This window comes from Stenella coeruleoalba (assembly GCF_951394435.1).
Source record: "Stenella coeruleoalba genome assembly, chromosome: 7".
Lineage (NCBI taxonomy): Eukaryota > Metazoa > Chordata > Mammalia > Artiodactyla > Delphinidae > Stenella > Stenella coeruleoalba.
Genome location: NC_137153.1, coordinates 58965995 through 58989922, shown reverse-complemented (window position 1 = coordinate 58989922; position 23928 = coordinate 58965995). Strand labels below are relative to the sequence as shown.

At 38.9% G+C, this 23928-nt stretch overlaps 1 protein-coding gene across 1 annotated transcript in view; it reads right to left on the bottom strand.

The window, feature by feature from the left end:
• FREM1 (FRAS1 related extracellular matrix 1) overlaps window positions 1-23928 on the bottom strand; it is a 272527-nt gene that overhangs the window by 158620 nt on the left and 89979 nt on the right. The window contains exons 5-10 of the mRNA XM_079926359.1: window positions 19911-20418; window positions 14816-14910; window positions 11806-12107; window positions 10234-10430; window positions 5580-5903; window positions 5076-5184 (exon numbers count right to left, since the gene is read on the bottom strand). Of these exons, the coding sequence (XP_079782485.1) occupies window positions 5076-5184; window positions 5580-5903; window positions 10234-10430; window positions 11806-12107; window positions 14816-14910; window positions 19911-20150 (1267 nt within the window). The 5' untranslated portion in view covers window positions 20151-20418. The remainder of the gene's footprint in view (window positions 1-5075; window positions 5185-5579; window positions 5904-10233; window positions 10431-11805; window positions 12108-14815; window positions 14911-19910; window positions 20419-23928) is intronic.

Below are 23928 nucleotides of genomic sequence, written 5' to 3'. Positions count from 1 at the left end.
GCACCTCAATACATAAGGCAAATACTAACAGCCATAAAAGGGGAAATGGACAGTAACACAATCATAGTACGGGACTTTAACTGCCCACTTTCAGCAATGGACAGGTCATCCAAAATGAAAATAAATAAGGAAACACAAGCTTTAAATGATACATTAAACAAGATGGACTTAGTTGATATTTATAGGACATACCATCCCAAAACAACAGAATACACTTTCTTCTCAAGTGCTCATGGAACATTCCCCAGGATAGATCATATCTTGGGTCACAAATCAAGCCTTGGTAAATTTAAGAAAATTGAAATGAGACTAGATATCAATTATAGGAAAAACTCTGTAAAAAAAATACAAACACATGGAGGCTAAACAATACACTGCTTAATAACCAAGAGATCACTGAAGAAATCAAAGAGGAAATCAAAAAATACCTAGAAACTAATGACAATGAAAACACGATGACCCAAAACCTATGGGATGCAGCAAAAGCAGTTCTAACAGGGAAGATTACAGCAATACAATCCTACCTTAAGAAACAAGAAAAATCTCAAATAAACAATCTAAACTTACACCTAAACCAATTAGAGAAAGAAGAACAAAAAACCCCAAAGTTAGCAGAAGGAAAGAAATCATAAAGATCAGATCAGAAATAAATGAAAAAGAAATGAAGGAAATGATAGCAAAGATCAACAAAACTAAAAGTTGGTTCTTTGAGAAAATAAACAAAATTGATAAACCGTTAGCCAGACTCATCAAGAATAAAAGGGAGAAGACTCAAAATCAACAAATTAGAAATGAAAAAGGAGAAGTAACAACTGACACTGCAGAAATACAAAGGATCATGAGAGATTACTGCAAGCAACTATATGCCAATAAAATGGACAACCAGGAAAAAATGGACAAATGCTTAGAAGTGTACAACCTTCAGAAACTGAACCAGGAAGAAACAGAAAATATAAACAGACCAATCACAAGTGCTGAAATTGAAACTGTGATTCAAAATCTTCCAACAAACAAAGCCCAGGACCAGATGGCTTCACAGGCGAATTCTATCAAATATTTAGAGAAAAGCTAACAACCATCCGTCTCAAACTCTTCCACAATATAGCAGAGGGAGGAACACTCCCAAACTCATTCTACGAGGCCACCATCACCCTGATACCAAAACCAGACAAAGATGTCACAAAGAAAGAAAAGTACAGGCCAATATCACTGATGAACATAGATGCAAAAATCCTCAACAAAATACTAGCAAATAGAATCCAACAGCACATTAAAAGGATCATACACCATGATCAAGTGGGGTTTATCCCAGGAATGCAAGGATTCTTCAATATACCCCTATCAATCAATGTGATACACCATATTAGCAAATTGACAGAGAAAAACCATCTGATCATCTCAATAGATGCAGAGAAAGCTTTTGACAAAATTCAACACCCATTTATGATAAAAACCCTGCAGAAACTAGGCATAGAGGGAACTTTCCTCAACATAATAAAGGCCATATATGACAAACCCACAGCCAACATCATCCTCAATGGTGAAAAACTGAAATCATTTCCACTAAGATCAGGAGCAAGACAAGGTTGCCCACTCTCACCATTATTATTCAACATAGTTTTGGAAGTCTCAGCCACAGCAATCAGAGAAGAAAAAGAAAAAAAAGGAATCCAAATTGGAAAAGAAGAAGTTAAGCTCTCACTGCAGATGACACAAAACTATACATAGAGAATCATAATGATGCTACCAGAAAACTACTAATGCTAATCAATGAATTTGGTAAAGCAGCAGGATACAAAATTAATGCACAGAAATCTCTTGCATTCTTATACACTAATGAAAAATCTGAAAGTGAAATTAAGAAAACACTCCCATTTACCATTGCAACAAAAAGAATAAAATATCTAGGAATAAACCTACCTAAGGAGACAACAGACCTGTATGCAGAAAAGTATAAGACACTGATGAAAGAAATTAAAGATGATACAAACAGATGGAGAGATATACCATGTTCTTAGATTGGAAGAATCAACATTGTGAAAATGACTATACTACCCAAAGCAATCTACAGATGCAATGCAATCCCTATCAAACTACCACTGGCATTTTTCACAGAACTAGAACAAAAAATTTCACAATTTGTATGGAAACACAAAAGACCCCGAATAGCCAAAGCAATCTTGAGAAAGAAAAACGGAGCTGGAGGAATCAGGCTTCCTGACTTCAGACTATACTACAAACCTACCCTAATCAAGACAGTATGGTACTGGCACAGAAACAGAAATATACATCAATGGAACAGGATAGAAAGCCCAGAGATAAACCCACGCACATATGGTCATCTTGTCTTTGATAAAAGAGGCAAGAATATACAGTGGAGAAAAGACAGCCTCTTCAATAAGTGGTGCTGGGAAAACTGGACAGCTACATGAAAAAGAATGAAATTAGAACATTCACTAACACCATACACAAAAATAAGCTCAAAATGGATTAAAGACCTAAATGTAAGGCCAGACAATATGAAACTCTTAGAGGAAAATATAGGCAGAACACTCTATGACATAAATCACAGCAAGATCCTTTTTGACCCACCTCCTAGAGAAATGGAAATAAAAACAAAAATAAACAAATGGGACCTAATGAAACTTAAAACCTTTCCACAGCAAAGGAAACCATAAAAAAGACTAAAAGACAATCCTCAGAATGGGAGAAAATATTTGCAAATGAAGTAACTGACAAAGGATTAATCTCCAAAATTTACAAGCAGCTCATGCAACTCAATATCACAAAAACAAACAACCCAATCCAAAAATGGGCAGAAGACCTAAATAGACATTTTTCCAAAGAAGATATACAGATTGCCAACAAACACATGAAAGAATGCTCAACATCATTAATCATTAGAGAAATGCAAATCAAAACTACAATGAGATATCATCTCACACCAGTCAGAATGGCCATCATCCAAAAATCTACAAACAATAAATGGTGGAGAGGGTGTGGAGAAAAGGGAATCCTCCTGCACTGTTGGTGGGAATGTAAATTGATACAGCCACTATGGACAACAGTATGGAGGTTCCTTAAAAAACTAAAAACAGAACTACCATATGACCCAGCAATCCCACTACTGGGCATATACCCTGAGAAAACCATAATTCAAAAAGAGTCATGTACCACAATGTTCATTGCAGCTCTATTTACAATAGCCAGGACATGGAAGCAACCTAAACGCCCATCGACAGACAAATGGATAAAGAATATGTGGCACATATATACAATGGAATATTACTCAGCCATCGTACAGAGCGAAGTAAGTCAGAAAGAGAAAAACAAATACCGTATGCTAACACATATATATGGAATCTAAAAAAAAAAAAAAAAAAGGTCATGAAGAACCTAGGGGCAAGATAGGAATAAAGAGGCAGACCTACTAGAGAATGCACTTGAGGATACGGGGTGGGGGAAGGGTAAGCTGGGAGAAAGTGAGAGAGTGGCATGGACATATATACACTACCAAATGTAAAACAGATAGCTAGTGGGAAGCAGCCGCATAGCACAGGGAAATCAGCTCGCTGCTTTGTGACCTCCTAGAGGGGTGGGATTGGGAGGGAGGGAGATGCAAGAGGGAAGAGATATGGGGATATATGTATATGTATAACTGATTCACTTTGTTATAAAGCAGAAACTAACACACTATTGTAAAGCAATTATATTCCAATAAAGATGTTAAAAAAAAATCGTCAGAAGACTTGAATTAACATTTTTCCCAAGAAGACATACAGATGGCAATCAGGCACATGAAAAGATGCTCAACATTGCTAGTCATCAGAGAAATACACATCAAAACCCCAATGATATATCACTTCACACCTGTCAGAATGACTATCATTCAAAAACAATGCAAATAACAAATGTTGGCAAGGATGTGGCGAAAAGAGAACACTCGTACACTGTTGGTGGGAATGTAAATTGGTGCAGCCACCGAGGAAAACAGTATGGAGGTTTCTCAAAACACTAAAAAATAAAACTGCCACGTGACCCAGCAATCACACTACTTGGGTATACCTGAATAAAACAAAAATGCTAATTGGAAGAGATACATGTGCCCCAATGTTCATAGCAACATTATTTACAATAGCCACTATATGAAAGCAACCCAAGTGTCCATTAATAGATGAATGGGTAAAGAAGATGTGGTTTATGTATACAATGGAATATTACTCAGCCATAATAAAGAATGAGATTCTGACATTTGCCACAACGTGGATGGACTTAGAGCATATTGTGCTTAGTGAAATAAGTCACAGAGAGACAATATATCACTTATATGTGGAGTCTAAAAAATAAATGAATATGAAAAAAAACAGAAACAGACTCACAGATATACAGAACTACGGGTTACCAGTGGGGAAAGGGAAGCAGGGAGGGGCAAGATAGGGAGAGGGGATTAAGAGGTACAAACTACTATGTGTAAAATAAATAAGGTACAAGAATATATTGTACAGCCTAGGGAATACAGCCAATACTTTATAATAACTTTAAATGGAGTATAATATATAAAAATATTGAATCACTATGTTGTACACCTGAAACTAATATAAAATTGTAAGTCAGTTACACAATTTAAAATAATAAAACAAAGCAGTTTAAACTCTTATTTATGCATTTTCATTTCCATGCAACCCAACTTAACAATAAGACAATGGATTACAGTCTACGCCTTCCTTCGATGCTTCTGAACAATTTTGAGTTGGAGACCTTTTCTCTCCCAGTCCAGCTATGCTCAATATCACAAATGGTCACTTTTTTGCCTCAATCAGTGGAAAGGGATCTTTGGCTTATCTCGTCTAAAGGAAAGAACTTAGTTTCAGGACACAAGAATCCTGGATTTAAATTTCTCACCCTGACAGCAGGAAAAACAAAACCAAAAAGATAACTATCTGATACCCTTAACCTGTCTGGTTTCAGTTGCCTCATGTGTAAGATGGGAATAAAGCTACCTTTTTTTCCTGACCCATACACTTTCTTGTCTTCCCTTCAAGGCTATGTTGCTTGACTCCTATATTGCACTTTACCTGTGTTCCAGGACACTCTCGGGGCATTTGTGTCTGCTGTTCTGATGGAGATGTGGACGGTAATAGGTGCACTCCTTTCAAAGAAGAAGTCATATACTTCCAACTCCACCTGTAAACAAACAATTGCATATGAACCACACATTGACCATTTATAATATAAAATACCATTATTTCTGGGCTATACACCACAGATGGAGGCAAAACTGATTCAGGTTTCTGCTGTTGCCTGATCTCATTTTTGACAACCTAATCTCACTTTTTCAGGCTGTAGGTCTTGTTCCTTAGTTTATCAGTGTTTTTAACTTTTCCTCTCTGTGAAAGAAGTTCTTAACCCCAAATAAGCAAATATGCTAGACATGTTTCCCTGCATTTGCTCAGAAGACTATGTCAGTCCAGCATCAGACCACTAGAGCCTCTCTCAAAGCAGTGGTTCTCCACTGGCGGAGCCTCTTCAATGACTCTATGAATACCAAATAGGCTAGCAGCTTTGTCTCTCTTCCTTACCTCATAATGTCTCCTCTCAGAATGGCTGCTTTTTGGTGGCTGATAGGCAATTTGCATGTCACTTAGGTCTTTCCAGGTGAAGGAGGACACCGGTCTGGTGTGATCCCACAGGTGAGTCACATAGCCTTGGCGCGGGGCTTTAGTAATGTTGAACACCAGCAAGGGTTTGGGGGTCTCATCCTCTTCACAGTCCAGAACTGATGTAGTCAAAGAGGTCAGGATGAACTGATCCACTTCCAGAATAAACATGGCCATGAATGCAGCCCTTGGAATCTGATTAGGGATGCCAGCTCTGATATAGACGGGTAACCACACACTCTCTGACTTTTGAAGGAGAAAGAAAAGATGAAGGGGGAAACAATATAAATGATGCTATAAAATCAGGGTAAATAGTATGATATTTAACACATTCCTATTTCCTTCACGCCAGCCTGAGTATGTGTCTTTTACTGGTGGGGCACACAGAGAACTAATGCTGGGCTCGTACCTCAGGAAGCTCAGTGGCCAGAGGCAGAAGAATAATGGTATCTGTGCTGGGATCAGTCTCTAGTCCTTGTTTGCGGCAGGAAGGAATAAACAAGTGTTCTCAGATGTGGACCAAGTGGGACAGAGTGTTGGTCTAGGGTCATCCTGGACCCTGACCTTTAGGGTGCCTCTGTGAGAAGCCAAAGAATCTGAGCAGAAAGAACCTGGAAGTGGAAATCATATCCTAGGAGTGTCGAAAGGAACTGCAATTGACCAGTAAGGCTAGAAATGTACTCTCCCAAGATGAGAGGCCTTCGCAATGGGGGATCTCCAGAGGAACCATGAAATTGCCCCGAGACTAAGAAGCAGCTTGAAACATCTGCCAGATTCAGAGAACATGAAGTCATATTCCATCAGTGCCTGGTCCAGTAAGATCTCTCTCTACAAACTTCTCCAAACCACCCACCTCCCGGCCTGGAAATTCAGAAACTAGTCAGCAAGGCTCAAAGAAAGAGAGAAACAGAAGAAGACAACCCCACCCCCTTCTCACTGCGTGATTTATAAAGACAAAGGAGTGATATGCTGAGACAGCACAGAGTTCACACTATTTAGTCTTCACGAGCCATTGAAAAACATTTGAAGATTTACAATTTAAACAAGAATGGGGAAATTACAGTATGAAAGGACTGGTGCCGAACAATAAGACCAATTAAACCTAGAGTTAAGCCTAAATAAATGTTATTTGAAACATACTAACAAAATGGATACAAATGTCAAAAGAGTGTACTTGAAATAAAAGATGATGCAAGCAATCATAAGGTATAAAAATGATAAACTGGAACTAAAGTTGCAGATTATATTAACCAAGCCTGCTGGTGAGTAACTGCAGTGAGAAAGGATAGATAGGATCAATCCTCATAATATATAGGAAGGATGCAAAAGACTTCATTTTTTACTTTAAATGTTAAAAATATAGGTTAAAGAATTTTTTAAATTTAGAAATAAATTTTAAAGTGGGATAAAGATTTTTCAAATAAGTAAAGATAAAGGCTAAGAAAATATAAACTAGAGTGCAAGATAATTGCTTTTAACTAGCAAGAAAGCAGAAAACAAGATGATAGAAAAAAACCCACAGATAGCCATTATTATAGAAATATAGCCTATATTCTCTTGTTCAAGACAAATATTCTGAAATTTAAATATCCAATTATATCTACCTTACCAGAGAGGCACTTAAAATTATATACAAAGATTAAAAGTAAAAGGATGATCCTAACTTATCATGTAAAGTTTGCAGTTGTAACCATAAGAATTTCAAAGAGAAATGAATTCAAGGCAAGAAACATTAAAAAGGACAGTGTGGGCAGTTGACAGTGATAAAATGTACAAGACAAAGATTCTTATAAGCATCACTATATTTAATACTATTCTGGCCAAACCAGTGGAAAAAAGAGTAGAAAAAAGAGGAATAATTATTGAAAAAGAAAGGAAAAAATTATCATCATTAGTGAAAGATGTAATTATGGTCTTTAAATGCCCAAAGAATTGAAAAATTTTTAGAATAATTGAATTCAAGAATGAAGCCAGACAAAAGAAGATTAGTCTAAGAAATAGCTCTCCTATCTATCATCGGTAACCAATGAGAAGAAATAGTGGAGGAAAAGAAGACTAGTCATAATAATTTTACAAAAACAAATTGTCTAGGACTGGACTTAAGTGTGCACAACTGACATGAAGAAAACTACAAACTTTACAGAAACATATAAAATATCATTTGCCTCGATGAAGTTAGATAACTTTTGTCTGGATGAGACAACTCAATATGGAAATGTTCCAATATTCTAATTCTTCCCAAAATAATTTACAGTTTTAATCCAATCCTGATAAAAAATATTTAGGGGCTTTTTTAAAAAACTAACATAAATATTTAATTACTTGCCTAGAACTAAGAATAGGTGAGAATGAATAAGAAAATTTTGAAGAGGAAGGACTCACGTCTATGAGGAAGGACTTGCCTGTAAAATGTTAAAGTCTATTATAGACCTTTTATATTTAGAATAATATGGTACTGGCACAAGAATAGGTAGGCAAATCTAAGGAACAAAAGAGCTAGCCTTGAAATAGACACATAATATCTTTCTATACAATAGAAGACTCATCTGAAAACATGTCCATTATTCAACAGTGTTGAAAATTTTGGCTACTTGGAAAAAACTGTTCTGTGTTTCAAAATATGATAAAATTCATTTCAGGCAGAATAAAAAGGCAAATATAAACAGGAAAATGTTTTTAAATCTATAAGAAATTACGGGTGAACAGTCATTTAGTCACTTGATGAGGAAGGACTATACCAGCATAAAAATTAAAAAATAGCAAGATACAAAACTTCAAATACAGTATAAATTCAGTTCCATAAACTAACTCTGGTGTGCATGCCTCCCCACTCACTCTGTATGTGTGTTTGTGTATGTGTGTGTAAGGGTGTATATATATAAAAATGGTGGAAATACCCCTAGTTTTGTTTTCTTATTTTTCTTTCTGTGCTTTTAAAAAAAAAATCCTCTGCTGTTGAGTATATTACTTTTATATCTGTTTGTGACATGCCAAATTGACTATGGAATAGGTTAATTCTAAATAATACAGGAGGTTATTTTAAAGGGGAAACTCCTAACAAAACTGATCTGAAAACATAAAACCCTTTATCAATATACAGAGGAAAAAGAAGAAAAATCAATTAGGAAGAAAAATGGCTCTAATTTTTTTTTACAGATACAAAAAAGCATTAAAAGGGAAAGGAGTTTGACGTCAAAACGAACAGAAGACACATACTAGTCGTTAAGAGACGTAGGGTTTAGTCTTGACTCAGCCAGGCATGTAGAGTCAAGGTTCGCGAGGTTCACGATTTCTCTGGCTACCACTATAAAACAAGGGGCTTGGGCTAAGCCAATTACTTCCAAACCTGGCTGATGATCAGTTTTTTCACTAGCAAAATATGTAGAGAGGTTATTACGTGTCCAACTTTGTGCCAAGTGCTTTGTAAGCATTATCTCATTTAATCCTCTCAATAAGAAGTAAGTACGACTATGCCCGTTTTAAGATTTTTAAAATGAGGCATAAAGTACAAAGTCACACAGCTAGTTAACATTTGAACCCAGGCAACCTGGGCCCAAAGTCATGCTCTTAACTGTTAATGTTAGACTCAAATCTATTCTTTCAAAGCTCCCCAAGTGATTCACCTGATCAGTTTGACCAGACTACCTCAGGGTTTTTCCAAATCTCAATTATAAAATTCTATAATCCTGTTTACTCATTTCCTTATCATTCCGTGTTTTATTAATTCCTGTGGTAATAATGTTCAATATTTGACTGGGTCTGTTAGGAGAAATCCTAGTGAGAAGTCAGCCTGTGAAAGACGGAGGTCTTCCACAAATGTCATCTCAGATCACCTTAAATCAGCACAAAATCTGAGCTGTTTCAGCAGGTACACAGTCACCCCAGCTTCCCAAATAAACAAGTTACAGCATACATGAATTAAGAGAATAGCATGTCAAATCTCTTATATAGGCTGATTTCACTTTCTGTCATCGTTTCCATGGGAAGAGATCAAAGGAAAGAAAGGGCAGGAGAATGTAAAAGAGATTGGAAGATGCAGGAAGTCCTTGGGGGGCTGTCTCCTTGACAACCCAGTCCTCCAACTCAAAGTCTGAAAGAGTGAAAATGATATCATCTGCTACAGCCATAAAAGTAGGACTGAGCTCCCCCTCTCTCCCAGATTCCTGTGGCCTTGCAGAGTGGGTGGGTGGACCCTCTGATTTCCTCTAACAGATGAAAGGAGGTTCTAATAAAGGAGTAAATGAAGCATCCAAGAGTAGGAGTTACAAGCGCAGAAACGGGAATCTGAGGAATACTGAAGGGAACGGGAGAAGAAAGTTAGCATGTAACCTGACCCAGGTCCTTTCTAAGCTGCTTCAGTGATGATAGAGCTACAAGAGAGCCAGAGAAGGGAAACTATGTACTGATATTATATACAAAAGCTACTGTTTCAAGCACGTACTGGCAGAACAAGTCTGCAGTTCGCTGAGCTGTTCTACCCACAACCATACAGGAACCAGCACGAGCGCCCCCGTGGAACTGGCTTTCTTGCTGTGGATCAGCTGGGGACACAGACACATAACCCCACAGACTCTACCTTGTATATGATTTTACTCCTGCTATCTGTGAGGTCCAGTCGGATGGAGATGTAATCAATGTGCGGAGAAGGGGGACTCAGATGTTGATATCGAAGCCCCGACAGCAAGAACTCCTCACAGCTCACTTTGAGACTTCCTATTTTCTTCAGTCCCAGGGGACATCTGCCACCAGGACACTTCAGTTCTGTTCCCAGTTCTAGAATGTACAGCAGTGAATTAAGAGAGTCACTTGTACATTAATGATTGTAAAATTTAAAAACCCATCCTCCCTCCCATGGGTACTCATTCCCTCTCACTGCCCAAAGACTACTCACATGTACCCTCCAATCATTCACTGAGTAGGTTGTCATTTTCTTGAAAACCTGTCATTGCCTTTACTGAAAAGAACAGTTGACCAATTATCCAATCAGGTTCTTAACCACCAAAAGTGACCAAGAGAAAAAATATATAAAATGCATTTTCTGGTGCTGGACCATCTTTGACTAACAGGCTCACTGTAGGCCTTCCACTGTCCTGCTCTGGTCTTCCTTTACAGCATCCACTTCCATGGTACCATCATGCCATCTCTGCTAGAATATTCTACTGACTGAAATTCACTCCCCTTAGTGCTTGTCACACACTCAAATCCTGAAAACCTTTTCAGGTCGACTTAATCTTTTTTCTAAACCTTTCTTCAAATATTCATTGACCACCTGAGCCAACCTGCTGTCTCCCACTGAAAACCACAGTCATCTCTCCAACACATAGTCTTTTGTCTCTGTCCAACTGCCTTTTTCACTCCTGCACAGTATATGATACTCACAGGCCACTTATTTGTCTAGTGGCCTTTTGCACATTTCCCTGATGTACAAAATGGGTATCCTACTTCCTACCCTGTGAAGGCTGTGAAGACCAAATGAGATGACTTATTGTGCATGTTTTCAGCTATAAATTTCTGTCCAAATTCAAGGTATTACTGTGATTATGATTTTCCCTTATATTTTTTGGTCTTCCCACAGTGCTTGAAACACTATTATGCATCTAGGAGGTACCCAAAATGTGATAATTAAATGAATAACAGAAAGAACGTTATCCATTAACTCTTCCTGATTTAAACCATGGCTGCTGCCCACCAGCTCTACCTCAAATCTGCTCCAAGTCTAGTAATACTTAGTAAATTCACCAGCTACTTTTGCTACCACTGCCATTGCTACCTACTATTAATAATAACAGCTGACAGTTACCGAGCACTTGCTATGAGCCAGACACTGTGTTAAGCACTTTTGTGTCTGTGTGATCTCATTCACTCCCATCTTTATACAATCCTATGGAACAGCCACTATCCTTGTCCATTTTACAGAGACTTAGACAGGTTAAATAATTCGCCTAAAAGCACACAGGGAATAAATAGCAGAGGCAGTTTTCAAGCCCGGGTTTTTCCAATTCCAAAGTCTACACTCTTAACCACTAACTTACATTTTTCAACCAGCTACAAATTATATTAAGTAAAAATCTTTGTCATGGTAGAAGATGACCATTTACAGATCTGTCAGCTTTAGTAACATCCAGATAAGTATTAAAACATATCATACGAGACTCAGGGAAAAAACTGTGTGGTTGATCTCCACGAGGTTCTTCCGGCCAGGGCTCCACCACAACCAGCTGGCCATGGGCTGGCAGCCGAGTTCCCACAGGGTCCAGCCTGACTGTACACTCCAGACTAGTCGTCCTCTCATAATCAAATCTGAGCAGGTTTTTATCAATGGCTCGGGACAGGCCATAGAATTCAGACACCTCCAGTACATTGTCACTCATACGGATGATGTTACAGTCTGGTTCCAGGAGATAGACCCGCAGGATAAAGGTTTCCGTGAAAGTGTCTGTCTCAGTCAATCTGTGGACAGAACAGAGCAAAGGCAATATTATTGGTGCCCATGTACTTCTGATATTGTGTACTAACTTGGCTGGAAGCTTAAAGATTGGCTTTCACACAATCAGTGTGTCACGTAGAGTGTGGATTTTATTTTACACTCTACTCCCAACCTCTCTCTTCTTTTCCCTTCTTCTCCTTACCTTGGTGACAACTCCTTTTCCTGTTTCTTCCCTTTCCAATGACCCTTCTTTTAACACCTTCTCTCAAATCCATCATCGATACTGGTATTTAAAGACTGCGATGAGCTCAGAGTCCCTTCTCTAGCATGTGTGCAACTTAAGAGTATCCAGCATGTATAATTTATGGATTGACTTTTAATTCAGGGGTGAGGGGGTGAGGGGTTTCTGAAGCACCAAGGCCCTTTTGCTCTTCAGAAATGCCACTACATGAATAGTCATCTACAGTCTAGCTGGGGTGCTCTGCTCAGCGCTTGGCATATAAAGGGTATTCCGTGATTGTTACCTCCATTCCCTTCATTCCCTTAGTGACTCTGTTTTCTGGATATTTACAGAGACCAGCAGATAGGGGTTGTCACTCTTTACTGAAGGGAGAAAATTAATGGGTGATGGGTGTGTATCAATAATGCAGCTCCTAACTGACGTGCTTTCACGATGGCCCGGGCAGATACTAAACTCTATGAAGAGTATATCATTCAGTCTTCACAGGAATCTATCATAAGTGTGGTTAATCCCATTTTACAGATAAGGAAACAGGCACAAGGAGGTCAAGTAGCTTGCCAAAAGGGCTAGAGACGAGGTAAGAGGGTAATAAACATGCTCCCTGGTTTTCTGCCTCCAACTCCTCTGAATATTCTATTTTAAATCCTCAAGACCAGGGAACTTGACAGGTCCTCTAACTCTGCCCTTCATGTGTGCTCCTCTACCCTCCCCATCCCTCAGAAACTCAAGGAAGAAAGAAATAGGAACAGCTAGAATTCATTAGCTTTTCCAGCCCTTCCCAGCAAGCTCTTTGAAGCTAATTTGTTTTTTAACTTTAAAGTCTTAGGAAACTCAAACAGCCTTGTATGCTGATTGCATAGCTTCCTAAGGAACCCTTTGGTGCCATCGCATTTCCTGAGCACAGCATTCGATTCACCCCTCTCTTTCGGCGCTTGTCATTCTGAATCACATTTAGCGACCCATCTTTTGCATGAGACCATGAGAACCAGTCTATGTCTCCTCATGTTTTTGTTTCCTATGTCTAGCATGGGCCTAACCTATAGCAGATGATCATAAGTGTTTATAGGATGATTCACTGTGCTACAAAACTCTAGACTCATATTAGTCTAGTACTTAAGGGAAATTCATGCTGCCGTATTTTACTCTTAAATACTCTTAAAAGCAACAAAAACCAAGTAAAATCTATATAAGGCCTACTCCACCTACACTGAATTCTCAGTTGCTTCTATAAAGTGAGCAATACCATAACCATGAGCTTATATTTTTTTAACATCTTTATTAGAGTATAATTGCTTTACAATGGTGTGTTAGTTTCTGCTGTATAACAAAGTGAATCAGCTATACGTTTACATATATCCCCATATCCCCTCCTTCTTGAGTCTCCCTCCCACCCTCCCTACCCCACTCCTCTAGGTGGTCACAAAGCACCAAGCTGATCTCCCTGTGCTATGTAATTTTAAATTAACTTTTTATTTAGATATACTACACAGACCCTAAAATTTACCTTTTTAAAGTTTATAATTCAGTGGTTTCTAGTATATTCATACGGTTATGCAACCGTCATGCTCCCTAATTCCAGAACATTTTTATGACCCCCCACCATAAAAATCCACACCCATGAGCATTCACTCCCCATTCACCCCTTCCTCAACAGCTGGCAACCACTAATCCACTTTGTCTTTATGGATTTGCCTTTTCTAGGCATATCATATAAATGAAATTACACAATATGTGACCTTTTGTGTCAGACTTCTTTCACTTAGCATAATGTTTTCAAGGTTCATCCATGTTGTAGCATGTATCAGTACTTCATTCCTTTTTATGGCTGAATAATATTCCATTGTATGGATATACCCCATCATGTTTACACATGCATCAGTTAGATTGTTTCAACTTTTTGGCATTTATGAGACATGCTGCAGTGAACATTTGTCTATAAATTTTTGTGTAAACATATCTTTTATTTCTCTTATGTATATATGTATATTTAGGAGTAGAATTGCTGGGTCATATGGTCACTTTGTCCAACTCTATAATTGATTTTTTGAACCTTTTTAAAATATAATATGTTGAAAAATAGAAGATATTGCACTTCTAATAAATAAGCAGTTGATAATCAAAAAGAAGAATTTCATTCACTTTTGGAATATATTTTCCTCCTAATTCTCATTAAAAATTTGTAGTTTGTAATCTCCATTTTTTATCATAAGTGGGGAATTGAATGACCAGAGATACCCATACAAGAACTCTAAAGAGAAACAGGAGAGGGCTAATAATTTGCCACAGTAATGCCCCAAGGAAGATGATATAAATAAAAGTAACTGAAAGGTTGCTACAATTCTTGCCTCACCCACTCAGGTCTCCAGTTCCTACTGCGAATTACTTGTTTGAAATCTAGTAACTCCCATCATAATAATACCTATCCAAAGAAAAAGAAGTACACAGAGTGGTTATCTGCTAAGGAATGAACAATGCTTCTATGCTGCTTACCTGTAAAGTCTAAGCTTCACTGTGTCTTCATCAAGAATTGGGCAACCGTTGTGAGTATACTTTACTTCATTGGGGAGGAAATGGCAGTCAAAGACCTAGTTCACATGAAGAAATGGATACATATCTGTGAGAAAACTGGTACATTTTTAAATTTTTCCAGCAGTAAAGTACTGCCTGAAGAAATTACGGTCTCTTAGTATTGTGTGTGTGTGTGTGTGTGTGTGTGTGTGTGTGTATGTGTGTGTGTGTGTTTTAACCATCACCACCTCTACCCACCCCCATGCCTATGACCATCCTGCTTATATAGCTGTGTTTTGCTTTGAGAATATCTAAATTATGAAAATCCAAGCAGATCAGGCAGATAAATTAAGCAGTGATTATCTCTAAATAACTATCTTTTTCCAGTGTATAGTACATTTAAAATATGGTTCCATTTTTCAAAATGTTATTTACCAACACCATAGCAACTGAGTCAGAGAGGTCTACCTCTGTGTATGTAGAAACAGGCATGCATTACCCCACATACAAACACGCTGTATTAGCTCTGTATTTTTTTCTTCTCCTTTTATTGCTTTCTTTTCCAAATAGTATATTTAAAAATGAAGCCACTTACTACAGACACTATTGTGGTCGATCAGAGCCAAACACGACCCACAGATGTTTCTCATTTACTTGCAAAAGCCTGCTTTTATTAGTTATGTAATAGCAGAAATGACTGATGAGACAAATAACAATGTCAAGGCAATCTTCTCTATTCAAACAAAATTATAATTAACTGTATCACCTCACTCAGAACTACTAAGGATTGCTAATTGTTATATTCTGGGAGTCATAGTTTTTAAAAGAAGAGTTTTCTCTTCCATTCACACCATGACCCTCATTCTGCCCGATCTGACTTGGTAGAGTTCTAAGAAATACCCTCGAGGTATTCACATATCATCACTGTTGAGTTCATGCTATTTAGCCTGTACCTTGTTACAGCCTCAAACATTTACAAACAACATAATCCTCCCTGAGAAGACTTTCTCACTAATACAAATGATCGTTTCCTACTAAGACTTTCTCACTAATACAAATGATCGTTTCCTACAGACATCTTTGGTTCCTCTTTTTAATTGACAACAAGGAAGGAGATAAAGGAAAGACCTTTCCCATATCATTGACAGATAGTCACTGTAACAAAGAGACAATCTGCTTTGTTAAAAGAAACATCTGTTTTATGTTTCATAATATGTTTTCCTTTTATAAAAGGCGACAACCATAATTCCATAAATTTACTAACTAAAACAAAGGAGAGCTAAATCCTTTTCTAATTACTGTCTAGCTTTGTTTTTTTCCACTTCAATTGCTTTTCAATTACAATTTATAATTAAATTGTCACACATTCCTAACTCATTACTCACTTTAATGACAGCAAACTGGTTCAAACTAGAGATATTTTCTTACTTCTGCATTTCCTATTCAAAAGAGCGAGCTCAGTGCTAAACGGGGGTGCTTTTCCACCCAGGAAATTTCTCGCTTTGGGTCAGGGGTGAGAAGTACTGTGAGTGCGTAAGTCTTGTCCTAAAACATGAGGAAAACATATTGCCATCAACCTTCTCTAATTGACTATCTCGAGAAGGTTATCGAGACAGAAGGTACTCGTGTGCACCAAGTGAAATCCCTTTCCAAATAACCAATAGGAAAATGAACCTGTTGGTCCTACGACAAACTTCAGTAATGGAATGAAAACACTGATTGAACAGATGTCAAACAAAACATTTTCTGTACAACTCACATGAAACGGTTCATTACACAGCAGGGTGTTGTTAATACAGTCATCTCGCTAGGAATGGGCTCAAATAAGCCTGCTTTCAACTTACTAGTAAGCTCTATTAAAGAGTAATGTTTAGGATGTGTGTGTGTGTGTGTGTGTGTGTGTGTGTGTGTCTGTGTGTGCATAATTGGCTTGGCTATGCTTGGCTGTGTTTAATTTCAAAAACTCCATAAGAAATCAATCCCTGGGGAGAACTGCATCAACCTGAATTTAGTACAGCTACATATTGCAAAAAAGCAGTTTTCACTTAGGGATTTTGTTTTTGTTGAAATTATCATAATGAAAAAATAGGATCACCAAGTGGTTTGAGAAACAAAGTTTTCCGGACATACAGATTTCATGATAGTACACAGTTCTCATATTTGACCAAAAGGCAACGAAACTCCACATTTTAATGGACTGCTTTCCACAGAATAACTGTTAGCAGCTATATATCACATATTTACTTTAGATGATATAAATCTGTTTGAGATGTCAGATGTACCTCTGGATAGACATACACTAAACATTATCTTTTAATCAGCACGTTAGAGGACCCTTTGGGGATGTTTGCCGCCCTGCCCCTTTGCCTTGCAATGCAGACTTCCCTAAATCAGACAGATATGTTGTTTCTGTTCCACATTGTCTTTCTAGTAATGGATTTTTGCCAGAAAATCAGAGAAAGTTTGAAAATGAGACAACTTAGAGATCTATCACAACACTTGATCCTTGTGACCAAATAAATGTTTTACCTAGTTCTAGTCACGTGGATCCCTTTTTGCTCTCCAGTGCCTCAGAGCTAGCCACATAGTGAAGACTATTAAAATATCACTGAAAATGATGCTATTTTTCATTACTCTCATAGAAAGTGCTATATGAAGCACTTTAGAAGTCATAGGCTATTTGGGATGGGGAGAGGATATCCCCAGAGGCTGGTTTAAGTAACAGGAGATCCTCCCCAAAATGCTTTCTAAGGAGGGAGAATCTGGTGAATAATAGGCCTTTGGTTTTGCATGCTTGCGGCCAGAGCTTAATACAGCTGGACCATAGATTACCCCAGTGCGCTACAAGGAGGAATCTTTCCTCTCTTCTTATCTCACAAAATATATTCAGCCTTACTTCTAAATAAATGTTGCACACATTTTTTTGATATATTGATTGGAAGGGTTACCAAATTATCAGTTCATCAGTCTTTATAAGGCATCCACCTTTTTCCATATAGCCCTGGGTCTCTGCTCTGTCAGGGATCCCAGACATCTAGGATTCGGGTCCTATTTTGCTGCTCCCCAAAACTCCAAGGATTTGCTTTTGACCCCCGTGCCTGTAGTTAGGGCTCCACGGCCTGCTGCTGAGCCTATTCGCGTCACCTACTCATCGCATTTAGTGCACTGGGGCTCCAGACATGAGTTATCCCAGGCGTCTCCTTTATCCCTAACTTATAGGTGCCAATCAAACACACTTTCCAGCATAAGTTATGTGGGGTGAAAGTGGGGAGATGTTGCACTTACCACACACATGGGAAAACCAGGGTGACCTGGGTCCATGAGCACATACTAACATTTTTTAGATGCCCATCTGAAGCTCATTGATTGACAAAAGAAAAACTCACAGGAAACCGGAGGGAGACATTTAGTCACAGTCACATGAGCCATACTCCCAAAGTGAGAGCCTGCCATAGCATTCTGATGTGTTTCAGAATCAGACTATAACTGTAATGGAAGTAAAGGAAATGTCCAGAGATGTCAACTTGAGCTAGCATCTATCTCAGCCTCTTTAGTTCATCTTTATGACATCTAATACCACTTTTGAATAAGCCGATAGAATAGTTTTTTAGCCAAATAGAGAGGAAGAGGAAGAACATTAATGCTCACAGTTCAGCAAACAGAAATGCTGTATTTTGCTAGGAGCAGCAGCCATACCCAGCATTGAATATTCTGAAAACTGTTTGCCTTGAGAAGAAAGTTCAACCACAGTAGGAACAAGTAATAAGACCAGAAGCAATTTTCTATTGTGTATAAAGATAAGCTCTTTAAGCAAATGTATGATAATACAGACTTTCCTAAACCCAAGGAATTAGAGGGTAACTCCACCCTACAAAAGGATTGAGCACAGAACACCCTTAAATGACAAGGTCTCCATGGTAGTGATTAAAGGGAAAAAAAATTTTTATGAAGACATTTTTGAAGAACAATGAATATTTAAAATGAAGTGTCTTCATATATCGTTTCCAGATCTCATCCCTTACTCAAGGGAACGTTCAAGGGATGGTAATAGATTAAAATGTCTTCGTGTTTAACTTTTGCTAATCTGCAGTCACAAATGTGTCCTAAAGATGTCCTGAAACCCTGATATCTTATCCAAAGGCACTCTGGCCATGGGTGAGATAATTTGGGGGCAGGAATAGTCCCATAAAGACTGACCTTATCACACCACACAGGAGACTGCCCACTCCAACCCGTTTTCATTCTCTCTCCCTCTCGTTTACTTCTCTCTCTCTCTCTCTCTCTCTCTCTCTCCCCCTCGCTCTGTTTTTTTCTCTCTCTCCCCTAAGATTCTCATAGAGTGGCCATGTACCTAAAATAAGATGCGATTCCCTTACCATTATGCCTTTTCCTGGCTGATTAGCTGTTTTATAAGGTCAAAGAGCTGGTAATATTTACATAAGATTTCGTCAATAAGAGAGGATAAATTGGAAAGACTTGTCAATTTGGTGTATTACTAATTTTAAAAATGCATCCATCCATATCTGTTCGAACCATTCTTCCTCCAGAGGGGTTGACATAAATAGGAGTGACTCCTGTTGGTTTCAAGGCTGTAATCCACAGTCACCCAAGAACATTCAAAAAACAGGTTTGACCAATCTCAAATCATTACCTCGTACACCTGAAACTAATGTTATATGTCATTATACGTCAAAAAAACTTTTTTTAACAGGTTTCACCTTGCATAGAAAAAACAGTGCAGTATTATGCCCGCTAACTGCAACTCCACCGTTTCAAATTTGAACACCTTACAACACTCACCTCTGGTAGCTTGAAGGAAGAGCTTGATCTCTCTCTCTCTGTCTCTCTGTCTCTCTGTCTCTCTCTCTCTGTCTCTGTCTCTCTCTGTCTCTCTCTCTCTGTCTCTCTGTCTCTCTCTCTCTCTCTCTCTCTCTCTCTCTCTCTCTCTCGCTCTCGCTCTCGCTCTCTCGCTCGCTCTCTCGCTCGCTCTCTCGCTCTCTCTCTCCCTCACCCCCAACATTATCACACACTCTCATTCATACACACTACTAAATAGCAAATCTCAGATATGACCTACCTGTGGAGTGAGTTTCCCAACCCTCTGGGTTATTGGTTCATTCATCACAACTTCCACTTTGCAGGCATCTTTCTCTTTGGGGATGGCGAACTTCAGGTCATCCTGAGACAGGAAGGCGGAGCTGCCCTTCATCACCCTGACCCCTCGGTTAACACGGATGAGGGTGAGGCTGGCCCAGCCTGGGAGCAGCCTGAGCAGCAGCAGCAGGGCACCGAGCCCACCCCAGCGTAGAGAGCTCATGCCGACAGGGGCCAACTCGTTTCCATCCACCAGTGAAATCCCTTCAACAAAGGAGGGCTTCTGTGCCTTCTCCGGGGGTGTCAGCTCATAGTCCAAGGGGCAGGGCAAGGGGTCCCGACAATGTGCCCCAAGATCTTAACACGTCCCTTTCATTTCAAACTCAGACAAGGAGGTCTTTCAGGCAGTCCCAGAGCTTTTAATAAAACTCGCTGATCACTCCTGACAACGCCCGGCAAGATTAATGTGCCTCCCAAGTGCTTTTTTAATCCTGCAAATGGGACGAGGAGTTGGAGGAAAGTGAGAGAGAAACAAAAAGGTTTATGTGGCTTATTCAAAAGACCCCCACCGACAAAGGAATCTTTCAACCAGCCTGTAATTTCAGCTAAATTAAAAACAAATAAACTAACTTGACCTCCAGGGGCATCTGAAAGGCAATGCAGCCATTTCATTCCCCGGCGGTAACTCCTGCTTCCGGACTCAACGGGTCCCAGCAGGGACGTCAGTTGTGTGGTCCGACAGGAGGCAGCCCGCCTCACGGCCACGGGCAGCGTTTGCTCCTCTGCGTTCAGAGAAAGTTGTTGAACTCTTTGCTTTTGTCTTCTCACTTGATAAATGAGGACTGTAACCTCATTTGTGCAAGAGAGCTGATACAATTACTTGCCCACTGTTTGAAAACATGATTAATTCTAAATCAGTACAACCCACTCAAAAAAAAAAGGCTTAATAATTTGTCACATGGGCACAATTTTGACTTTGCTGGACAATGAAGACGCCTAAGAAACGCTTGAGTGGAAACTGGAGAAAAGATATTTTTTCTAAGTGATCATTTGGGGTTTTGTTTAGGTGTAACAAGGGCTAGGAATCCAGTAACGTAGTTTCAACATACACAGCTAATGACACGGCAGATGTACGTGCATTTATACATCATCTGCAATGCTAATTACATAGAAAGTATAGAATTCACACAAGTGGAGTCTTTTTTTCTATTTTAACCACTTAGAATTTCATGATTATTTCTCTGTGTCCCATAAGAACAGAAATGATTTTATCCAAAGTGCAAGGTATTGAAATATATCTTTAATTCCAAGATATGATTAGGTGAACCAATCATATCCACGATTAGTTATCCATGATAGACCATAATGGTAGTTTATTATGCCCATTGGAAGGTCTTGCATTTTCATGATTTTAATGATTTCTGCACACGGATACTGAAATGTTTGTCAGAAGGTGTAGGCAAAAATGCCACTATTGCCCACCTCTAATATATTAAGGGAAGGCTCATTCTCTTGTCCCTGTTTGAAACCTTTCACTTTTGAGACAGTGCGTGACATGTCACCTAACACCTGGGGGCGGGCGGGTGCACACTTCACAGAGCAGCCTGTTTTTTATGGTGTCGGTCCCCACATAAAACAGTCCCATCCTCCCACTGACCATGTTGCCCACGCTCAGGCTGAATTAGGTTGGCTTGTTTGGGCAAGAATGCAAACTTGCTTGTTGAACTTTCACAACTTGTTTCCATTCACCTTTGGCATCTAAGACCATTCAAAAAAGCAGTGCTTTCACAAAGAAGAGAAGCAACAGGGTGGGTAGGCATCACCCAAAACTAAGAGATAAGAGAAAAAACTTGGCTTTCTGAGATTTCAATGAATTAAATTAACCCATAAAGGCTGCAAGGACTCTATACTCTCAGGCATTCTTCTCATCTCCCTTCTTCTCCTTTGCTGCTTCTTCCTAGAATCCCTGACTTTTTTCATGTTGGGGAGCCTAGGGTCCAGTCCTGGGACCTGTTTTTTGTCTACCCTCACTCCCTAGCGACCTCGTTCTTCCTTTTTTTTCATGGATTTATCTTTATGCTTCTCTCCCTCTTGTTACCCAGACTGAGGAGGCTGCCCTGCACATAAAAAAGAGAGCCACACCTCAGGCTAGCAGAGCTGTGAGCCAGAAGGAGCCTGGGTGTTTGGGACATTTGCAAAGTGAAGTCACCACACCAGCCCACTCTGCCAGAATTTTACATGGCAGAGAATGTAAACTTCTTTCCTGTTTAACCTACTGTTAAACAGGAAAGATGGCATTTTTTTCTACACCTTCTGACAAATATTTCAGTAGCCATGTGCAGAAATCATTAAAATCATGAAAATGCAAGACCTTCCAATGGGCATAATAAACCAGTGTAACTTTACACTGTTAATAACTACCTTATTCTTCAATTTTTTTGTTAATTTTGTTTAGTCACAAATCAGGTAAATATTTTAACTTCTTACCTACAGCATATGGGGAAATAGCTCATTCTCTAATTATAGCATAGTAAGTCCTTAATGAGCAGATAAGGTCAAAGACCAAGATTCTAATGTTCATCTACCAGGAAGAAACAAGAGAGAAAGAAAAGGAAATCTATTTCTGTGGCTTCCCGTGCCACAGTGATGTGGGAAGAGAAGACCTGAATCTGAAGACCTGGATTCTAACCCTGGTTCTTCTGAACATCTGTTTTCTCTTTCAAAAATGGGGCCATCTGTCTTGCCTGTTCCAGTTCCCCTGTGAGGCCAAACGAAATAGTCCATGTGGAAATATTTCCTTAACTACAAAGCCCCATATAAATGTAATGTTATTATTACAAAATATGTCAAAGGAATAAGAGGGTATAGCTTGTCTCAAGAAAAACAGAATGGCAGGACCTGGTCCTGGATGAAGGGGGCAGAATTAGGTTCAGTAAAAGTCAAAGTGTGTTTTAATGACATTCAAAATGTCTCTTTTTCTTCCTCACAGTCTTAAAACAGGAGGTCGAAGTAAGAAACTGAATGCTAATATTTCAGTATTACCTCAACACTGCTGGGAGGTAAACAGTGCAAGAGTAACAATTTCTAAGTTCAAAATCAAACAAAACTCAGCCTTCAATCAACTGGGCTACCAAATTAGGTGCCATAAAGATCAAAAAGAATATGCTTTATTTGTGTTTTATTTACATTCTAATTTTGCGCTTGCATTTTTCTGTTGGTGTTAGGAAATGCCAAGTACGTAGACATTCCATGGAAAATATTGCTCTGATTTTTCACAGGAAGAAGGTGGCAGTGGAGGGGAAAGAGAAAAGGATTTGGATGAACAGAGAGGGAAAAGGCAAAACAAAAAAACAAAAACCACACAGAACAATAGCAATGGAAATCAGGATTCTAAGTCAAACAAGATTTCAGATGATGATGGATTTTTTTATCTCTACCAAAGAAGATGACAGAATTGTCTTGTTTCTGGTACAAAATTACAATGTCCAGAGGCAGCCAACATTTACTTGACAACACCCTAGTGGGAAACCTAACACATCTTGAGAGCTCTGTTTGCTTAATCCCAACATAGGGCCAAGTCAGATCCTCAGAATCCAGCTGTCTGTAGCTTGCTCTCATCACTGATGTGGGCAGCCACAGCATCAGCAGAATCAGTGGGAGCTTTGGAAGGGAAGTAGAAAGGTGGCCAGATTCTACAAGGGAGCTTGTAAGCCAACTGACTTTTAGCCACATGGGACTTAATTTGATGCTGCAATAGAAACAAATCCTGTCTGCTTGCTTGTGTGATTCAGCTGCTTCTCAGCATTTCACAATCCTCACGTCATCCTGCAAATCAGTTATGCTCTTACAGGCCATTTCCCACCCTTGCCTTTTTTCTTCATGTGGAAATCATGTATTCGAAGGATATCTCTACAAGCCAACAAAAAAGTGAAAAGATGTTTTGGAAAGTGGAAAACCATCCTGCTCTGAGTTCTTCCTTATAAAAATTCAGAAAGTGTTCT